This window comes from Notolepis coatsorum, assembly GCF_963971535.1.
Source record: "Notolepis coatsorum genome assembly, chromosome: 13".
Classification (NCBI taxonomy): domain Eukaryota; kingdom Metazoa; phylum Chordata; class Actinopteri; order Aulopiformes; family Paralepididae; genus Notolepis; species Notolepis coatsorum.
In genome coordinates, this window is record NC_140177.1 from 40672437 (window position 1) to 40694755 (window position 22319).

Genomic DNA, 22319 nt, shown 5'->3' on the forward strand with positions numbered 1-22319 from the left:
GTGCACGCGCGCTCCAGCACATGAGCATAAATGTTCTCTCGCATACACAGTAGGGCTGGGCGATATAACGATAACGATAAATATCGCGATATATTTTAATAATCAATATCGAATATCGAAATAAAAAAAAATCGAAAAATCGTTTTTTTTTTTTTATTTTTTTTTATTTTTTTTTACCTGCAACAGGGCAGTTTTAAAACCAGAGACAGTGGACAGACTTGTCTTTCTTGCCTGCAACTTAAAGTAATGGCTTTGCTTGTCCAAATGACAATACTGACCAAATTCAGATTTCTTTTTCTCTTGTCCATTTATTTGGTTTGCTTTCTAATTTAAAATACATTTTGAAACCGTCTGTACACAGTAGGCTATGTGTGCTAGCAGAACTAGACTCCAGTCACGAGTCACAGTGCACATGTGCGGTGGTTTGTCCACCAAAAAAGCGCCAAAAGATCGAAAATAAACTAGCAGAGCCAGAACTGTTCAACTCCTCTGGAGCCACAGCCAGCAGAGAAGCCGGTTTACTTTAGCTTTTAAACCAGCTGCAGCCTGAGAACTGGAGTGTGAGGGGATGTAACACTAAAGATGGCGGCAATGACAAAGAATTGCTGCAAAATAAACATACATCTGTTGTTAAAAAAATAAATAAAAAAAAAAAAAAAAAAAATATACTTTTTTTTTTTAATTTTTTTTATTATTGCAAAACAAAACTTATTAAAAGTCAGTACTCAACACACAATGTATAATGAAACTTTCAGTAAAGGTGGTTAAAATATATGCAAGTACAGAAACAGGATAAAACAAAAATAGTCAATAATAACATTTTAACCGTATACCGTGTATATCCAGCGAAGTTACAATTATATAAATGTTAGTATATAATATACCCCGAATACCTATTTTCTAAAACCCTACACACATATGCTCCAGCTCAAATCCCCCCCTCCCGGACCCCCTCTTGGATAGTACCTCCATTATCCCTCACTCCTAACCAGACATCAGAAAAAAAATTATACTTATAACAATTCGATAATTATTGATATCGAGAAATAAAATAAAATTATCATATCGTTATCGCGATATGATTTTTTTCCATATCGCCCAGCCCTAATACACAGCCTAAAGACAGTGCCTAATTGCCTCTACGAATGGAATGTAACACATTTCATTCACAAGTTTTGTGTGAATGTATCTGAGAACATATTTGAACACACCTGACGACCGGCCGTATTGTTATGCAAAGTAGTACTTAACGAGTTGTGGCATCAGTCGAGTGCAGCGCATTCCTGTGTGCACATTCCGTGCATGTGCGTGCTTCTGCTCACAGACTGGTTGCAGGGTGTGCAACCCCGTCCCATGAGCAACGCATGCCTGCCAGTAAGTAGGTACTACTACTTTTAATAACCGCAGCAATTTTTCCATTATGTTCTACGTTATATGCGTAAATGTGCGCTATGTGCCTAAAGTCAAAACTCAACAGTACTGAACCAGAAAAAATATTTAGGAGCAAATTTTTTGCATGATTAAAAACCCTGGCGAAGTTCAAATCCCAAAAACAGGCTTCGGGGACAGCTCTAGTATCTACAAGTTGCAGTATCTACAAGTTGCAGTATCTATAGGTTGCAGTATCTATATGTTGCAGTATCTACAGGTTGCAGTATCTACAGGTTACAGTGAAAGAAAAGTGTTTTGCATAAAGAGAACATTTCTTTTGAGATGGCTGTGAAAGTAAGTGTGGTGGATTATGATTCATCAATTATATCGTAGACAGATCTTATGATGAAAATAGGTTTAATAGTAAAACAATTAATACAAAGTACAGGTAGGTTAAATGAGCTTTGGCTGAGAGGAGTGCTCTCCTCCTGGCCACCAGCTAAGGCTGCGGTTAGACTTTCGTTTCATTTTCAGATGAGTTTTGCCGCAACGTAGCGGGAGGCGAGTCACACTTTCGTTTGCAACCCGAGTACTTTGTTTTTGTCAGAACGAGGCGTGGTCAGACCGCAACGGATCGCGTGTCGAATTCGGCTCTGAGCATGCGTGGGAGGTTAGTAGTTTACCTGCACATATGTTCAGAGCGCATTCCCGCCTCACGCATCCACACCAACACAACAACAACACACAGCTATCGACCACAATATTTTGTTTGCTATGGCGCCGAAAGTTTCGAACCCGTTTACTTGGACCGACAACGAGGTCATACTGCTGCTTGAAGTGACACTGGACTACAAAACCAGCCATTTAGCCTCGAATGTCGACTGGGAGTCCGTGACTACAAAGTATGCAGATCTGTGCATTAGATTTTGCGATTTGATCCCGTCTGCAGAAGAGGCTACAGCGAGTGGGAGACAGTTTCCACACACCCCTCAAGATATCACAAAAGGTATGTTGTAGAGCTAGCGTTAGCTGGAACGGTGTGTGTATCCTGTTCGTAATATAACAAGTAACGTTAGGTAAATTGAAGAACATGATTATGTGGGTAAATCGTTTTAATTGACACCTTCTGTGATCGGCTCACAATATGAATATTATTACCTCGAACTAATGTTACCAACCCTTTGTCTGTGCTGGGGGGAAGGGGGGGGTTCAAGTTCAGTTGAGCCCATCGGGATTTGCTCTCTGTGCCGTTTGATTGGTTGATCGAATGTTATTAAGATTGCAGAATGGGTACAACAATACAGTATACTGTACTGTTTATGATACAAAATAGCCATCATAAACACAGCGCACACCTGAGCTACCTGGTCGTTCATGTTGACTTATCCAGTGCTGAAAAAATATGACTGGATCCTGTTATCTTCCGGTTCTCTACAACGTCGTCACCGGACGTTGGTGAGGGCACGCAGATGGTATCTACTGCGCATGGGCGTTTTCGCAACAACGGCTCCGTGCAGATTACACGACTGTTGTCTGCGAGTTTTGGCGCTACTCCAAAACGGAAAACACAATTTAGCGTTTTCAGTAGGGCCACAACGTATCCGCCAAAAACAGCATTTCTATGTAAAAGGGACAGCAAACATATTCAAAAACGTATAAAAACGAGCACAAAAACAGGGCAGTTTTAAAACCAGAGACAGTGGACAGACTTGTCTTTCTTGCCTGCAACTTAAAGTAATGGCTTTGCTTGTCCAAATGACAATACTGACCAAATTCAGATTTCTTTTTCTCTTGTCCATTTATTTGGTTTGCTTTCTAATTTAAAATACATTTTGAAACCGTCTGTACACAGTAGGCTATGTGTGCTAGCAGAACTAGACTCCAGTCACGAGTCACAGTGCACATGTGCGGTGGTTTGTCCACCAAAAAAGCGCCAAAAGATCGAAAATAAACTAGCAGAGCCAGAACTGTTCAACTCCTCTGGAGCCACAGCCAGCAGAGAAGCCGGTTTACTTTAGCTTTTAAACCAGCTGCAGCCTGAGAACTGGAGTGTGAGGGGATGTAACACTAAAGATGGCGGCAATGACAAAGAATTGCTGCAAAATAAACATACATCTGTTGTTAAAAAAAAAATTAAAAAAAAAAAAAATTATACTTATAACAATTCGATAATTATCGATATCGAGAAATAAAATAAAATTATCATATCGTTATCGCGATATGATTTTTTTCCATATCGCCCAGCCCTAATACACAGCCTAAAGACAGTGCCTAATTGCCTCTACGAATGGAATGTAACACATTTCATTCACAAGTTTTGTGTGAATGTATCTGAGAACATATTTGAACACACCTGACGACCGGCCGTATTGTTATGCAAAGTAGTACTTAACGAGTTGTGGCATCAGTCGAGTGCAGCGCATTCCTGTGTGCACATTCCGTGCATGTGCGTGCTTCTGCTCACAGACTGGTTGCAGGGTGTGCAACCCCGTCCCATGAGCAACGCATGCCTGCCAGTAAGTAGGTACTACTACTTTTAATAACCGCAGCAATTTTTCCATTATGTTCTACGTTATATGCGTAAATGTGCGCTATGTGCCTAAAGTCAAAACTCAACAGTACTGAACCAGAAAAAATATTTAGGAGCAAATTTTTTGCATGATTAAAAACCCTGGCGAAGTTCAAATCCCAAAAACAGGCTTCGGGGACAGCTCTAGTATCTACAAGTTGCAGTATCTACAAGTTGCAGTATCTATAGGTTGCAGTATCTATATGTTGCAGTATCTACAGGTTGCAGTATCTACAGGTTACAGTGAAAGAAAAGTGTTTTGCATAAAGAGAACATTTCTTTTGAGATGGCTGTGAAAGTAAGTGTGGTGGATTATGATTCATCAATTATATCGTAGACAGATCTTATGATGAAAATAGGTTTAATAGTAAAACAATTAATACAAAGTACAGGTAGGTTAAATGAGCTTTGGCTGAGAGGAGTGCTCTCCTCCTGGCCACCAGCTAAGGCTGCGGTTAGACTTTCGTTTCATTTTCAGATGAGTTTTGCCGCAACGTAGCGGGAGGCGAGTCACACTTTCGTTTGCAACCCGAGTACTTTGTTTTTGTCAGAACGAGGCGTGGTCAGACCGCAACGGATCGCGTGTCGAATTCGGCTCTGAGCATGCGTGGGAGGTTAGTAGTTTACCTGCACATATGTTCAGAGCGCATTCCCGCCTCACGCATCCACACCAACACAACAACAACACACAGCTATCGACCACAATATTTTGTTTGCTATGGCGCCGAAAGTTTCGAACCCGTTTACTTGGACCGACAACGAGGTCATACTGCTGCTTGAAGTGACGCTGGACTACAAAACCAGCCATTTAGCCTCGAATGTCGACTGGGAGTCCGTGACTACAAAGTATGCAGATCTGTGCATTAGATTTTGCGATTTGATCCCGTCTGCAGAAGAGGCTACAGCGAGTGGGAGACAGTTTCCACACACCCCTCAAGATATCACAAAAGGTATGTTGTAGAGCTAGCGTTAGCTGGAACGGTGTGTGTATCCTGTTCGTAATATAACAAGTAACGTTAGGTAAATTGAAGAACATGATTATGTGGGTAAATCGTTTTAATTGACACCTTCTGTGATCGGCTCACAATATGAATATTATTACCTCGAACTAATGTTACCAACCCTTTGTCTGTGCTGGGGGGAAGGGGGGGGTTCAAGTTCAGTTGAGCCCATCGGGATTTGCTCTCTGTGCCGTTTGATTGGTTGATCGAATGTTATTAAGATTGCAGAATGGGTACAACAATACAGTATACTGTACTGTTTATGATACAAAATAGCCATCATAAACACAGCGCACACCTGAGCTACCTGGTCGTTCATGTTGACTTATCCAGTGCTGAAAAAATATGACTGGATCCTGTTATCTTCCGGTTCTCTACAACGTCGTCACCGGACGTTGGTGAGGGCACGCAGATGGTATCTACTGCGCATGGGCGTTTTCGCAACAACGGCTCCGTGCAGATTACACGACTGTTGTCTGCGAGTTTTGGCGCTACTCCAAAACGGAAAACACAATTTAGCGTTTTCAGTAGGGCCACAACGTATCCGCCAAAAACAGCATTTCTATGTAAAAGGGACAGCAAACATATTCAAAAACGTATAAAAACGAGCACAAAAACACTGAGTGTAACAAGCGCCTAAGAGACACTGAAGAGAAGGAGACAATGGGTCTCATTCCCGAACATTTTTCAAAGATATATTCTGGAAGACTCATCTTGGAACCACTGAGACATAATCTATGACAAGTACACCGAGTCCTGAACGTGCTGGAGATATGTCTTAAGTGGCTGAAAGGGTCGCAGAAATTATATGATCTGATATCTGCTTGGAGAATGGCATTCTGTCGTAAACTCCAAAGCGCGTTCCCGTTCAGGTCATTTGCATAAAAACCACGCCCCCGACAGTCCTTATAAAGCAACTGGTGACGCAGCTGTGTGAAATGGAATGGCGGAAGTGCTTTGAGAGCCGCGTGATTACGAAACCTAGCGTCAGTCAGTGCCAATCAGAGAGAGTCTCCGAGAAATGCGGCTAGGTTTCATAATCACGCTTGCGCCCATCAAAACTAGATTAGATTAATGTATTGGCATCATATACAGCTCGCGGTACACACCTGCCGCAGCGCGCACACACATGAATGAATGAATGACATAATATATATAGCCTACGGGCCGGCGGGCGTAATGAATGAACGCAGTATGGCTTATTATTCCATAATTAAGCCTATAGGCTACTGTTCATTCGTAGGCGCACACAAGACTTGTTATGGAATATTAATGCAGTCTATTTCCACCGATTAGCTTTAGTTCTTATTTATTTATCCACTGTCATTTCAGTGTTGGTGTATAGGCTATATAGTGTATTTCAATATAAGTTTAATTGATTAATGATATATTCGAAGGAATGCAGGTTTATAGCTATATCAACCCCCTCCAATGTACAGTAAATGACCAAGTATGGTTGTCAATATTCCAATGTACAGTTTTGCTTGTACAGTGCAAGTCTACCACCCCTCCTACCCAACCTCCTCCAACAGTTTCTACGTCAAATGTACTCTCTTTTCTGGACTCTTTTTGTATCACAAACAGTACTGTATTTGCAAATCTGGTATGTCATAAATGTATAGATGTAGCAGTACTGTCTATCTGTGTCGTGTGTGTCATATATGTTATGATGAATTGAAAATGGGGGACCCTGATGTAAACGAGATGAAATTCTTTCTCTGGTCTGCATCCCCTTATGTAATTGAGCTGTACTGTACCCATTCTGCAATCTGTTAATAAAGTTTTCAATCAATCAAACAAAGGTCTGTCCCATTGTATACCAATCAATGGGATACATTGCATGTTGACCTGCATTCTTTCAAATGTATATAATTAATCGTTAAAACAGATGTGTAACAAATAAGAAATGCAAATTCCACAGAAGGCATTCAATTATTATTATTTTCAATCATTTCACAATAATTGCATAATTGTGTTTGAATATCTGAGTAATTAAAGTAATTATACATTTGTCCAAAATAGCTGGTTCAGATATGGTTAATCCAGCTGCCCTGTGATCAGATGAATCCATATTATTTATTTTTCCGACATCAAATGCGTAATTTCTTATCGTACAAATATTGTCATATTTATTTTAATTATGATCAAGTAATTAATTCCAAGGAGGCCTGTAGCGTTAACATGAAGGAATCACTATGAGAACACAGTCTGTCAAGTTATAATAAGATTTTAAATTAGTCAATCAATCATGAGATTTGATCGTGGGCTGAGAGCATATTTAAGTGTGCTCCTCAGCACTCTTAGATCTGCTCTCAAATAAGATCTCAGGAAAATTTGAGGACTCCCACTCCCAGCCCTAATGTCTTAAATAGGCCGAAATCTGGCTAAGACGAAATATTTTGTCGTAACTTCATTCGAGAATGAGACCCAATGATCTTAAGTAGAGAGAGGGGTGGGGGGCCGTAGCCACTGGCCTCTCACTTAGGTGTGAACTAAGCTATTGTGTGGGGCAACCAAAAGGAATTCTTCCACAAGTTTTGTTCAGTAGGTTGATTTTCATTATGCAGCTTATACAAATGTGAACATGTGATGTTTAATAAAGTTTAAACTGCTGATCATATCTGAAAGATTCCCTATCCAGACAAAATCACCACTTTGATCTGGGATGTTAATAGAGATGATAATGGAGCAGGATGCTGAATGGTCTACATGCTCACCTCAAAGAACTTCATGCCTGGCTTCACAATCTCAGCTATGGCAGCTGCAGAGGGACACATGGAGTCTAACTGCACCTCAGTCAGAGAGGGCACACCTAGAGACGCACACACACAGTAAACAATACATGCCGCCAGACATCGGAGAGTCTTCATGTGGATGTGTGTTTCTTAGTAGGGTTGTGGTTTGTTTGTGTTCAGTGTGTCAGTGTGTGTGTGTGTGTGTATATATATATATATATATGTGAAAGGCCGTCACGATTCATAAAAAAAGGCATATAAATATATATATTTAACTCTTACAGCAGTGGTGTGTTCAGTGTTTATATATCTGTGACTATATTTAACTCTTACAGTGGTGTGTTCAGTGTTTCTATATTTATGTATATATTTAACTTTTAAGCTCCTCCCATAGTCGAGCGGACCGTGCACGGACTGGACTCCGCGGAGGTCCACTGGACTCATTGAGCTCTCATAGTCGATCGTACCTCAGCGGACCTCCACGGACCAATTTCCTACATGCCTCGCACCAGTTTACACAATTTTTCCCACGCTGTTCAACTTCTGTCATGTCGTAGTCATCCGATGTCAAAATAAAGAGTATGTTATCTCCGTTTCCAATATTTCGATAATAAAACGGGCAGTTTTACACACTTGAATAACAGGTATATAGGCAGCGAGATGCAATGTACCGTATAGGCTCAACATGAGGTGGACAGCGTGTGGTGCTGAAATGACTAACACGCATTGCATGAAATAAAAGCACCCGTTTTATTTCGAAATATTGGAAACGGAGATAACATTCTATGTTCTCTACGTTTCCAATATTTCGAAATAAAACTGGCAGTTTTACACACTTCATTTAGAAAAGCCATTCAAACATCTCAAGCCCTACTCTCTCTTGGCACAGAGCGAGTGGTCAGAGTAAAATGCAGATCGGCGTCACATTAAATGCAGTTCGATGTCAACCAAAACCCCCGAGCAGCGTTTTGTGTGACACCAAGTCAGCGGCGCGGACATCCGCGCATTAGAAAATTGGAGCTTCGCACTTGGAGTCTGCTTTGGGTCTGCTTTGAGTACCCTTTGGGTCCGCTTTGAGCCTGCGGGAGTCTGCTCCGTGTACGGTCCGCTCGACTATGGGAGCACCTTTACAGTGGTGTGTTCAGTGTTACTATATTTATGTATATATTTAACTCTTACAGTAGTGTGTGTTCAGTGTTTATATGTTTATGTATATATTTAACTCTTAAGAGTTAAATATATACATAAACATATAAACACTGAACACACTACTGTATATATTAAACTCACAGCAGTGTTGTTCTCCAGCAGCTTTCAAGGTGGCATTCTCCAACTCTTTCTCCATCTTCTTGATCTTCTCTTTAAGCTCCGCCTCTAATGTGGTTCTAAGCCCCTCCCCCTCAGACACCTTCTGCTGCAGCACCTGATTGGCTGCAAGGACATGGTCTCACAATCAATCACATAAGTCAGTCAGAGGGTTTGTTCCTCAGATTTAGCTCAGAGCTCATTAGCTTGGAGTTGTTTATAAATTAATTGATCAAAATCATCACAGTAATAACCTATACAATCAATGGAAGGACAAGGTAGGTGATAGCTTGCTAGGTTTCTGGTTGGTCTTGTCAATGTTCAGGCTTTAGTCTGTCCATCTTACCCTCTAGAGTCCGTCTTACCCCCTCTAGAGTCAATCTTACCCTCTAGAGTCCATCTTACCCTCTAGAGTCAGTCTTACCCTCTAGAGTCAGTCTTACCCTCTAGTCAGTCTCACCCTCTAGTCAGTCTCACCCTCTAGTCAGTCTCACCCTCTAGAGTCCGTCTTACCCTCTAGAGTCCGTCTTACCCTCTAGAGTCCATCTTACCCTCTAGAGTCCATCTTACCCTCTAGAGTCCATCTTACCCTCTAGAGTCCATCTTACCCTCTAGAGTCAGTCTTACCCTCTAGAGTCAGTCTTACCCTCTAGAGTCCATCTTACCCTCTAGAGTCCGTCTTACCCTCTAGAGTCCGTCTTACCCTCTAGAGTCCATCTTACCCGTCTTACCCTCTAGAGTCCGTCTTACCCTCTAGAGTCCATCTTACCCTCTAGAGTCCATCTTACCCTCTAGAGTCAGTCTTACCCTCTAGAGTCAGTCTTACCCTCTAGAGTCCATCTTACCCTCTAGAGTCCATCCATCTTACCCTCTAGAGTCCATCTTACCCTCTAGAGTCCATCTTACCCTCTAGAGTCAGTCTCCCCCTCTAGAGTCCATCTTACCCTCTAGAGTCAGTCTTACCCTCTAGAGTCAGTCTTACCCTCTAGAGTCCATCTTACCCTCTAGAGTCCGTCTTACCCTCTAGAGTCTGTCTTACCTTCTCCAGCCTCTTTAACTAGTTTAGTCAGTTCCTCCACGGCGCTGGATAGTTCCTTGTTCTTCATTTCGGCCTCAGATGCTGCCCCCTGCAGGCACAACACACACATTACACACCAACACACATCAATACAATGATCTACACACACACACACACACACAACATATAACACACTAATACAATTACCTACACACCTCACACAACATAAAACACACTAATACAATGATCTACACACACAACACACCAATACAATGATCTACACACACACCTCACACAACATAAAACACACTAATACAATGATCTACACACACCTCACACAACATAAAACACACTAATACAATGATCTACACATTGTAAAACTCAGACATACAGACACATCAGACTATTCTATACACCACACAGACACTTCTACTCATCACATAAGCCCCTTCACCACAGCGTCACCTCTTACCTTATACAGGGAGGACAGTTTGATGCGAGCGTTGAGTTCATTACGATATTTCTCCTCCATGGCCGTCTGCTGGTCCTTAGACTAGAGAGAGAGAGAGAGAGAAATAGAGACAGAGGTCGAGATAGAGAGAGACATAGGGAGAGAGACAGAGAGAGAGGTTTTACCATCAGAAGTCCACTGCATATGGCGGTCGGATGGCGTAGCGGAGATTGCGCTCGTCACCAATGCAAGAGGCTGCGGTCTCGACTCCCGGAGTCAGCATTGCCTGCGGCTTGGGCCAATCGTCATACTAACTCGTTTGGCTGAGTTAGCGGGAGGGAAGTCGAGGGTGGTAATCTGGCGTTGTGGACAGCGACGCCTACAGGTCAGGTCTGGGCGTCTGCTCAGCTAAAGGCAGGAAATGGTGAAGGCAGCGTGACCTCCCACGCGTTACGCTTCACCCAGGGTTCGAAATTAACGGGGGCTTGGGGCAAAATGCCCTCGAAAATTTACCAAATGCCCTCGAAAATCAGTTAAGGGGGACAAGAAAAGCCCCCGACAGTTTACTAATTATATATATAATTATATATATGCTCTACAGTGCGAGCATTTCCCTCGTATTTGCCCCTAATAATATGTGTGTGCGCGAACCGGAAAAATCATTTACTTGCAGTGTGCGAGACAGACGAGTGAAGATTACAAAACAGCTCTGCTGTTAATAGTTCAGATTGAAACTGGACTGAAATTCAGTTTTTGGGTGGAATGTTTGTTCCAAGGAGGGAGGGAGGCGGGGCCCGCTGCGTGTTACAGGCACTTGAGAGGATGCGAACACAGACAGAGCGCTCTGCTTTCATCAAGCATTACACTGCTATCTTAACGTTAGCAAGCTAAGCATCTGCATAGCGCGACCTGTGTAACGTTAAGTAACTTGTGTTCGGCGGGGAAAGACCGTTCCATTTGTAACACAACTCCAAAGAATAACATCCAAATCCGATCCCGATGCGCATTTCCTTCATTCCACAGCGCTGAGCGCGCAACGTATTTCATTGATCGATCTGGCCAGAGCCTATACTCACAAACGTTGCGTGTGTGGGGTTTTTCATGTATCAATTTGAAACAAGCCTCTTGACTGTTGGAATTAGGGATGTTAAAAATAAAATAGCTAATAATATTATTCAATATTAGACATTCATTGATCCAGAGGCAACCGGTTATTCGTCTGCTATTTGTAGATATATCAAGACAACAACACAACTTGCCCTCAGGGACAATAATATTTAATCTATTTAGATAGAGTATGTATGTATTATTTACAGATAATTGAAGGTACCTCAAAACATGAAACCAAGCCATGATGTCACACATCGTGTGTGTGTGTGTGTGCGTGTGTGTGTTACTTGAACAATTGTCACTGTGCTCCTAAATTTCTGTGTGCTCCTAAATTTGTATTTAGATTTTATTTATTAACATTTTATTTAAGAGCACATGTGCTCCTTGGGAAAAAGGTTAGCGTAGAGCCCTATATATGAAGACATTAACATTACATTATCAAACATAGGGACGAAGACTGTAAAAAAAGTGTCAACAATGTTTTATAATCTTTATGTTAATTTTCATTATAAAAATTTTGTGCCCCCGAAATACAAAAAAAAGCCCCCGAAAATCAATTAAGGGGGGCAAAAAAAGCCCTTGAATTTTTTTTTTCTTCTAACCCTGGCTTCACCAATGAGAGTCCTCGCTGCCAGGTGAGAAGAGAAGCACTGGCTGTCTCCACATGTGTCGGAGGAAGCATGTGGTTGACTTCAGGGTTCCCTTGTACCGACCAGTAGGAGGAACATGCGCACAACAACCAGGTAGGGGAGGGGGGGAATTGGCATAACGACTAAATTGGGATGGGGAGAAAAATAGATAAATCTGGCAAAAAAAAACAAAAAAAAATTAAAAAAAAAGGCCACTGCAGAACTTCAACAGCGTGTTCACTCCTCAGTCAGTGAAGTGTGTCTCCACGCTGATTGGCTGCTCGGAGGTGAATCAGGGGCAACACGGCTGTCAGGATCAGGTCAAGACAGCAATAGGCCAAGGCATTCTTAGATGATCTCATTTGTCTATTCTTATTTCAGTTTGATCGGTCTACCCCTCCCCCCCTTAAAAACGAATTTACATTGATAGGAAAAAAAACTGAAAATTCCAAATCCGGAGAAGTCTTTGATCTTTAGATGATAAAATTTGAAAACATTGTTCCTCTCAAAACATAAAACAGAGTTATATGGTTCTTTGTCTGAGGTACTCAATTGACGCCCAATGATACTTTGAAGTTCAGGATGTATGATCAGTGTGTATATGCGTGTGTGTGATCAGTGTGTGTGTGTGGTAGTTACCTGTTTCAGTTTCTGGTTGAGGTCCTCTGCTCTCCTGTAGCGACTCTCACTGGTGTCCTTCAGAACAGACAGCTGATTCTCTAGTCTGGTCACCTGGTAGGTGGAGGGAGAGGGAGAGAGAGAGAGAGGGAGAGAGAGAGAGAGGGAGAGAGAGAGGGAGAGAGAGAGAGAAAGAGAGAGGGAGAAGGAGAGAGAGAGAGACGCACAGAGACAGAGAGCAGAGAGACACAGAGAGACAGACACAGAGAGAGAGAGAGAGAGAGAGAGAGAGAGAGAGAGAGAGAGAGAGAGACAGAGAGACATAACAGTTATAACAATAGCAGTCTGTTAAGCTGCGGGAACAAAAAAGAAAGATGAAGATAGAGACTAAGACTAGAGATGGTACATGGTAGCAATGTTTTGTACGTTTGCCATGTTGTTTCACTAAGTTCACACATTTCAAGCATCAGTGATCGCTTGTTGGATTATCTCACGTTCACTCATAATCATCTTCGTTTTACGTCCCTATTTTCCCACTACAGGTTGGACGGGGCGATGACTCCACGCCACTGGGCACGGTTTTGTGCCATGTCTTCATGCATCTCCAGATCCCTCATATAATTTCCCAGACATCCTCTCCATGTCTGTTTCGGTCTCCCTCTCAGCCTCCGCCCATCCACGATCATCTCCTCCACCCCTCTCAACATCCCCCCTCCTCCGATCTTCTCACATGTCCAAACCACCCGAGACGTCCATATCTCACCTTGAAATCAATTTCCCTGACCCCACAGATCTCATCCACCTCAACACTGGTCTTCCTGTCCTGCCATCCGACTCGTGCCACATACCTCAACATCTTATGATCACAGCTCCCAGATAGTAAAACTACTTCACCTCCTCCAGCACCTCCCCTCCCATCACTAGAGCACCATCTCCAACCACCTCCTACTCCTCCTCCTCCTCTCTCTCACACGTGGGGCATCTAAAATCCCTCACTCCCCTCAGATTTTCCCAACCTGAACATCTTTTACTATAGACCTGTTTTCTGTATACGTCAGACTGTGTGCGCGCATCACAGCAGCAGAAAGGAACGTAATCCTGGTCAGAACAACGGGGAAACTACAATATTATTTGCATTTGTTAGCCATGCTAGCGATCCAAATAATCAATCCATGCCAAAGCTAGATATATAAAAGGTGAAAGACTCACACTCACAGCCATGCTGATTTGGCTAAATTACATCCAGACGTTTTCGTTTGAAACAACTTTTAGTCAGGGGAGAGCCATGGTTTCTCCATAGAGCCCCGTCGTATTATTTTAGCGCAGCAGCTCGCGCAGGTCCAAGGCAACTTAGTCACGTGACTCGGTTGTTATTGCTGATTGGCTCGAACACGGTATGTTTGTATACAGAAAACAGGTCTATTAACTCAATCAGCGCCAGAGGGCGCTGTGTACTGTGTGGTAAGAAGGCCAACACTTTAAAGTATGGGAATTCGTAGCTGTGTTTGCAGGGCTAAAACTGTATTATATATTATAGCTATGGATATAATAGTATAGTCATTTGACATTGAGTTTCTTCCGGTCAAGATGCAAAAAAGAGATAATTTACATTCCCGTTTTATACCGTCGTGAATATGAGTATAGTTTTTGGGGCGGTCTAGGGTAATTTCCAAAAGGCTGAGGAATAGCCTTTAGCGTGTATTCTACTCAAAGCGTTGTCGTTTCTTGCCTGGACTAGCTACTGTTCTCAAATCATTTTTTTATGCTTTGATCGTCACCAACGGAATACGTTACACACACACATTACACACATACGCTCGGATCGCAGTGAAGGAATTCTTGGATCAACGCAAGATTGATACCATATAGCCCCCCTTACCTTGACTCCAAAAAGAATATTCCAATTATCTGATCGCCATTCCAAGTATTGATGTCGATCGTGTTGCCAACATAATACACCAAAGAACATGAACCGGGAGTGCTTGATTCTCCTAAATCGTTATAACCGCTTGTCCTGCCCGACAAGGAAAACTCCGCCCGGACACTTTAGAATGACGCACAGCCCAAGACAGAGTTTCAAAGGATGTGAAATACCGTCTGCAAGGCGGCAGGTGGTGGTATTGGACGTTTGCGATCTCAGACTCATTCCCAATGATAACACAGGGTCCCTGGATGGATTATGAATGGAAATATCGAATAAAAGAAATAACGATAGAAAACCAGTCTTTTCTCAGGTTTGGCGCCCAAGCGTTGGCGAGTTAACTCGACTTATCTCGGGTCTGGCGCCCAATGAGTTAAGTTAAAACTAAACCATACATTAACATTGAAGCCCAGATATTTCAAGCATCAACAATGTAACTTTCGGAATGAATGATTTTGTTCATGGAAATAACATTAGCCTGCTGCAACTCGCAAATATCTAGCTGTTAGCAATGACAGCAGCCAGCTAGCTCGCTTGTGCGATTATCTCACGTTCGCTATTAACACTTTGATTGCCAGGCAGCAGGGGGCACTGTGGGCCTTCAGTTAGAGCCATATGAAATCCGCGTTCACGGAATGGCGGACAGAATAGCGGAATAGACAAATAAAAATGGAATTAACTGCAAAACGTGGAATATTGCAGAATTTGGTCTAATCTCAACTGAAATTCCGTTTTTGGGTGGAACGTTTGGTGCAAAGCAAACATGACCGGGGACCGCTGCGTGTTACACACAACACAGCAGTGTCCAAGCGTCTGCCGTCTGGCTGCTTCGGTGTTAACGTCGTCAAGAAGCTAAGAAATTCCGCAATAAGCCCTAAATTCGGAGCAGAGCAGTATCCTAATGACTTTTATGCCTCCAGCGATAAGGTGTTTTGCAAATTCTGTCAATGTTCCGTGAATGGACCCGCAAAAACATGTGCGACACTATTGTGATTAAATAGCTAACGTTACAGTACATAGGACTATAGATGGAAATGATAGCTTCTTGCTAAATCTGGTGCACCCATCCATTTGTTTAACACTTTGAGTGCCAGCCACGAGAAATCTCGTTAGTTCATGCCATGCGTTGAGTGCCAAGAACGAGAAATCTCGTTATTTAATCGTTATTTTATTTATTATCGATTTCCATTCATTTTTCATCAATCTAGCCTCACGTTACCAGTGGGGATCTATCGGAGCTCGAACAGGGAAATTACCGCCCCCTATCGTCTCTCCGGATGGTATTGCACCCATTGGATTGGACTGAATGAAATGGATGGGGGAAAAAAAGAGTCCGGAATCCACATTTTACTTGTCAGGCATGTAACCGGAGATGATCCCATTCATTGCCGAGCCGCAGAACAGCGTGGAATATGTGTTTCCAGTACCCAGCGTTGGATCAATAAACGCAATCGATATTTGGAATGGCGATCAGGAATTGGAATAATCTTTTTGGAGAACATCTGATCTGAGGTAAGGAATCTATTTTACCAGTCTTGGGATAATCAGAGTTTTTTTCACCTATATCTTCTCAGCGTGTCCCATATGTGTGTGTGTGCGTGTGAGTGTGTGTGTGCTGATCAGGAAATAAGATAATCAATTTTTCAGCCCGCTTCTCTAGCGTGCATAAGTACACATATACTATCGATAATCTAGCGTTTATTTGAAAACTATTCATAAATAGGCCGAAAAATGACAACGTGTTTTGTGTATTCCACTAAAGCGCGATTCCTGCAGAATCACCTTTTTTTCTGGACGTTTCAAAAGTCTAGTCGATTTTGTGTTTTGAGCACAAAGTTTATCATAGATCTAGCCTCTTTATTTTGCTATCAAAGTGCACCAGATTGATGCATTTAACTTTAAAATGTACACACAAAAAAAGGTCCGGGGGGGTCGGAGGTTCACCCCCCATAGTCTATGAAAATCCTGTGGGAAACACTGATGAGTATAATTTGGGCGATTCTTAGTAATCCCAGGAAAAGACACGAAAATAGCCCTTTAGTGAAATCCAGTTATCACTAGGGCTGACCTTCGATTTTTTTTTGGAATTCGAAGCTTCGGGGCAGAGATTCGATTTTAATTCGGATTTTTTTTTTTTTTTTTTTTTTTTTTAAGGCAAACAAATATGTATTATTATTATTATTATTTTTTTTTTTTTAATGTTGTGGGACTTGTACAGCACTTTGTTCAACTTTGTCAGTGCTGTAAAGTTTAAACCTTTTTAAATCTTAGACAAACGAAACACTTTCATGAAATATTGTAAGCCAGGGGTCGGCAATAGGCGGCCCGTGGGCCGAAATTGGCCCGCCAGCAATAATATCTGGCCCCTCAGATTATTAAATTTTAGGCTAGGCTATATGTTAGCTATAATGTCCAAATAGAGAAACTACCACCACCTAAATAATGCTTATTATACTTTGTTTTATCCATGTTGAGTGAATAACAGGTATAGGCAGCGAGGTGCAATGTAGCGCTTGCTCAACATGAAAAAAGTCGGTGGACAGCGCCTGGTGCTGAAATAACAAACCAGCCACACCACATGTGTGGTGTGAAATTAAAACACCAGTTCAGTAAGTCATTCAAACTTTATCTTTACTTATATATGACTGTGACGGCACCACACATGTGAATAGTAACAATGCAATTAAACTGAAGTCAAATCAGAGCAAAAAAAAGCTGAATCTGCTTCAAGAAGATGCGCTACATTAGGTATATAAGGAATTACAACGAGACACTTATTGACTAAATAAAAAATACAATTAGGCTTTTAACCCTCTAAAGCCGGGCGCAACACTAGACATGTTTTGTAAAACATTAAATATCTTTGGATTTGTTTGTGATAAAGACTTGCTTTATTGTATCGGAATCGATTGTCATCTCAATATTTTGTGCATCTCTCAGAGAATGCGCGGATGTAAAGCATAGAATATTGAAATATCTAGATTGGTTGTTTTCCCTGGACTGCATCTAATCCACTGTATCTATCCATTTATCATATATCTATGTCTGTCACTATAGCCAATGGAAATGCTAGAAATGGTCACGTGGACTGGGAGAACCAATAGAAAATTCCTATTGTTTCTCAATAGTCCAGTGCGCTCCACAGAAAGGGCTGTCAGATAGACGCATTGGTTGCGCGTAATGTAAGATAGACCAATAAGAGATGGGCGCTTGTCTCTGGTTTTATAATAAAATGGCAAAAAGACAAAGGTATGTTCAGTGCAAATGTGTATGTCGTTTACAGTTTATTATGCCACCTATGCAGCTCGTTTATTTTGTCCATTCTCTGCCTCTGCCACAAATATATGTCTTAGTTATAAGGTGGTCTGTCACAAAGTTAAAATGTTTTCACTATCAATATAATATATATTAAATTAGCCATTGTTTTTGTTTCCGGCGCCCCATACGATTGCTTGGAAAAAATGTGGCCCTCGGCCAAACTTAATTGAAGACCCCTGTTGTAAGCCGTCATTTGAGGCTTTATAAAAGCAGCACAATGAACACAAATCTGTCAGTGCCGAGTCCGACCTCATCTTAAATAACAAACAGCATTGCTTGTTGTAATTAACAAAGAGAGGCAGAGTTGATTTTGCAAAAAATAAAATAAAAAAATTTAATAATTGCATTTTTTTTTTCATATTCGAATCCCATGCCCATCGAACAAAGCTTCGAAGCTTCAAAGTATTTAAGACAGCCCTAGTTATCACGTTGTAATTTTTCGCCTGATTATCTAATCATCCTGAAATCAACGCTAGATTATTGGTATTATGTCTCCTCGTGCATACATGAAATGGGCCCTGGAGCGCGGTGCGGCGCCCCCACTCCCCCAGCGTTATTGTACATGCTGTGCGTTACCTGTTCCTTGGAGCTTTTGAGGCCACAGCGGAGCTCCAGGATCTCTTTGCCTTTCTCTCTGCCTGTCTGCAGCATCTCCTTAGTTTTAGTTTTCAGCTCAGAGTCAAGCCAGTTCTTCTGTTTCTGCAGCAACTCCTTCTCCTGTAGCATGACCTTCTCCCTATTCTGCACACACACACACACACACACACACACACACACACAAACATAAAGATAAGAAACAATGCTGGTGGTGTTGGTGGATAGATACTTCAGACGTTTGTATACCGAGAGTTCTAACCTCTATGGATACTTCAGACGTTTGTATACCGAAAGTTCTAACCTCTATGGATACTTCAGTCGTTTGTATACCGAGAGTTCTAACCTCTATGGATACTTCAGACGTTTGTATACTGAGAGTTCTAACCTATATGGATACTTCAGACGTTTGTATGTTGAGTTCTAACCTCTATGGAGAGCTCAGACGTTTGTATGTTGAGTTCTAACCTCTATGGAGAGCTCAGACGATTTGATGTTTAGAGTGCTAACCTGTATGGAGAGCTCAGATGATTGGATGTTTAGAGTGCTAACCTGTATGGAGAGCTCAGATGATTGGATGTTTAGAGTGCTAACCTGTATGGAGAGCTCAGATGATTGGATGTTTAGAGTGCTAACCTGTATGGAGAGCTCAGATGATTGGATGTTTAGAGTGCTAACCTGTATGGAGAGCTCAGATGATTGGATCTCGTCCAGTTTCAATTGCAGCTCCATCTTCAGTCTGCTGGTCTCCATCAACTTCTCATTCAGACGCTTCACATCCTCTGATGACACACACACACACAATGAAGCAGGTGACGTTTAGCAAACAATTTATATAATTTTATTGATACCGATGTCATTATCAATTTTGCTTATTGGTTCGATTCTTAAGGATTCCCGATTCCACATTTTCTGTGGAAAAATATATAAATGTATACATGTGATGGGCATAATAACATTTATTCTGAAGGACTGGAAGCCTGGGTGTTTTATACATGTGAGGAGTGTAGTAACCTTTATTTTGAAGATGTTTTTCTCACCTGTCAGGTTCTCCACCTCCTGATCTCTCTTCTCCAGAAGTCTGGACAGCTCCCTCCTCTCTGCCTCAATCTCATACTTAGCCTTGCTCTGACTCTGACACACACACACACACACACACACAGAAAAACAGTTAAGTTCCGGTCTAGTGTCTAGTAATGGTAAATGGAGTGCATTGCATTTATATAACCCTTTCATCCAAAGCACTTACACTACAACTTATGGCTCACATTCACCCACTGACTCAACGACGCGGAGCGAGGTGCCGACGTGCTCATCGGGAGCAGTCAGTCAGGGGCAGTGATGCCACTAACTCGTTACTAAGTAACGCGTTATTGTAATCCGATTACTTTTCCCCGAAAATAATAATCTAACGTGTTAATCTTTACAAGCCAGTAATCTGATTGCAGTTACTTGTCCAAGTGGCTGTGCGTTACTATTTCGTTACTATCTCATCATAATGCAGGCGGAATGCAGTATTTTCTTTCGTTTTCGACAGTCAAATATACGTTTGGAAAGCTTTTCCTTGTATTGGGGAGTGACGTCACAGCACGCAACCTCGCGTGTTGAGCCATGCTGGTGGGCGCGGCTGTTATTGTTATTATCAGGCTGACCTGCGAGCTAGCAGGGAGACGCTCGCGCTCGTAATGCTTTCTTGCACTGGAAGTTCACTAGTCTACTTAACGTTTGTGTAAGCTAAGCCGGGTGAAAAAAACATTCACTTTGCGGAGGAAACAAAATACTGTCTACCGCATATGGAATATACAGCACAGCACGACCATCGACTTCTACAGGACTCGGAGTCGGAGCTGCACCAGCCAAACAGTATGTTCCACCTTTGAGTTAAACATCTTTTGCATTGCACTATTCATGAACATGGAACACCATACTGCAGTATGTAGGTTGTCAGTAGCACACTGACAACACTGCAGTATATATATTCCCTCCCCGCCGTATGTATATTTCCCTCCCACCCACCCACCCCCTCCTAATGTACAGTCCCCTCCCCATCATATGTATATACTCTGTCAGGATCTAGGGGTAACAGTACTGTATATTTGAATACCGCTTATGTCACAAATGTATCAGTACTAAATACCTATATGTCCCTATGCCATAAATGTCATGTATGTTGTGTATGTCATAAATGTCTATATGAATTGAAAATGGGGGACCCTGATGGAAACAAGACAAACGTCTTTCTCAGGTCTGCATCCCCTTAACAATTGTATGTATTGAGCCGTACTGTATTGTACCCATTCTGCAATCTGTTAAATAAAGTTTTCATTCATTCATTCACACAATAATAAATAATAATAACGTAGAACCATATCTGAATGGGGCAGGCCTCAAAGGTAGGCTACATATCAGCCTACATGTGGTGTTATTGACCATTTATCTTTTGTGAAATCTATAGATCTATAGATAGCAAGATAGGCCTACCTGCCCTATTAGTACATTTTACTCAAACTGAGTACATTTTACTAATTTTTTTTTGTCATTCTTATGTTGTGGCAGCAGCAGGGACGACGACTTCGTAACCTAGTTACTTTCAAAGTAACTAAGTTACTCTGATAATCAAGTAATCAGTAAAGTAACTAAGATTACTTTTTAAAGGAGTAATCAGTAATCAGTAATCAGATTACTTTTACAAGTAATCTGTGGCATCACTGGTCAGGGGTTAAGTGTCTTTTCTCAGGGACACTTTCGACACGCTGCCGAGAGGAGCCGGAATTGAACCGGGAACTTTCTGATCACCAGACTACCGCTCTACCTCCTGAGCCACTGTCGCCCCAAATCAAACTCCACTACAAATGGGAGCCTTATGGTGGCACTTGTGCGAGTGGGGGTGAAATCGAATGGGGAGCGAGTGAACAGGGCGGCACCATTAACACATTGGCGGCCACTGGGATGAGTCTAATATCACTAGAGATGACCAGCATATGTAAACAGACTTGGGGCTGTTTGTAGAGCTAAATCTATACTTTATAGTATTGCTATCTGTCCATTCTCATTGTCAATTGAGACCATAACCGTCCCTTCAAAATGGCTTGAACAAATTTTTTTTATCGATACGTTCTCATTTTATAGCACCGTGAATATAAGCATTCTACGGCATTTGGTCTAGTATATTTCCTGGAAGGCTAGATAAAGGGCTAATAGCTACTAACGTTATATCCAATGGCATTTCCGTTATACATAAGCTACAGTTAAAACTCAAACTGCATATGATCGGCACGATCCTCAAGCATGTATGCATGGGGGGGGGGGGGGGGGACGTCGTTTTTTATTATTGATTACCAATAACCGTGTTCGTCTAAGTAGCCACATACGCTAATCGCCTGGTTGAGTATCATAACAAGGCCCGGTCAGCATGTAATTTACGTGAAAAAGATCTTACCAAACGTACTATGAAGGGGGACCAAAAGCGACCAGACTGTTGGCTAGGAGAATTAGAACGCAACAGAAGTTGAACACGATACACACAATAAGGGATACAAAGACTAATGAAATATTGAGGGACCCAGCTGAAATAGAGAGGACATTTAGAGAATACTATGAGAAATTATACACAGCCAAAAGCAGCGGGAGAAGAGGAAATAGAAACATATCTGGAGAAGCTAGAGTTACCATCGATAGG

At 41.9% G+C, this 22319-nt stretch overlaps 1 protein-coding gene across 1 annotated transcript in view; it reads right to left on the reverse strand.

Annotated features, from left to right (window-relative positions):
- Positions 1-22319, reverse strand: part of LOC311239530 (nucleoprotein TPR-like) — a 226414-nt gene that overhangs the window by 185526 nt on the left and 18569 nt on the right. The window contains exons 4-11 of the mRNA XM_084327849.1: positions 19681-19774; positions 19319-19422; positions 18623-18787; positions 12829-12921; positions 10472-10552; positions 10021-10108; positions 8967-9107; positions 7659-7753 (exon numbers count right to left, since the gene is read on the reverse strand). Of these exons, the coding sequence (XP_084183975.1) occupies positions 7659-7753; positions 8967-9107; positions 10021-10108; positions 10472-10552; positions 12829-12921; positions 18623-18787; positions 19319-19422; positions 19681-19774 (861 nt within the window). The remainder of the gene's footprint in view (positions 1-7658; positions 7754-8966; positions 9108-10020; positions 10109-10471; positions 10553-12828; positions 12922-18622; positions 18788-19318; positions 19423-19680; positions 19775-22319) is intronic.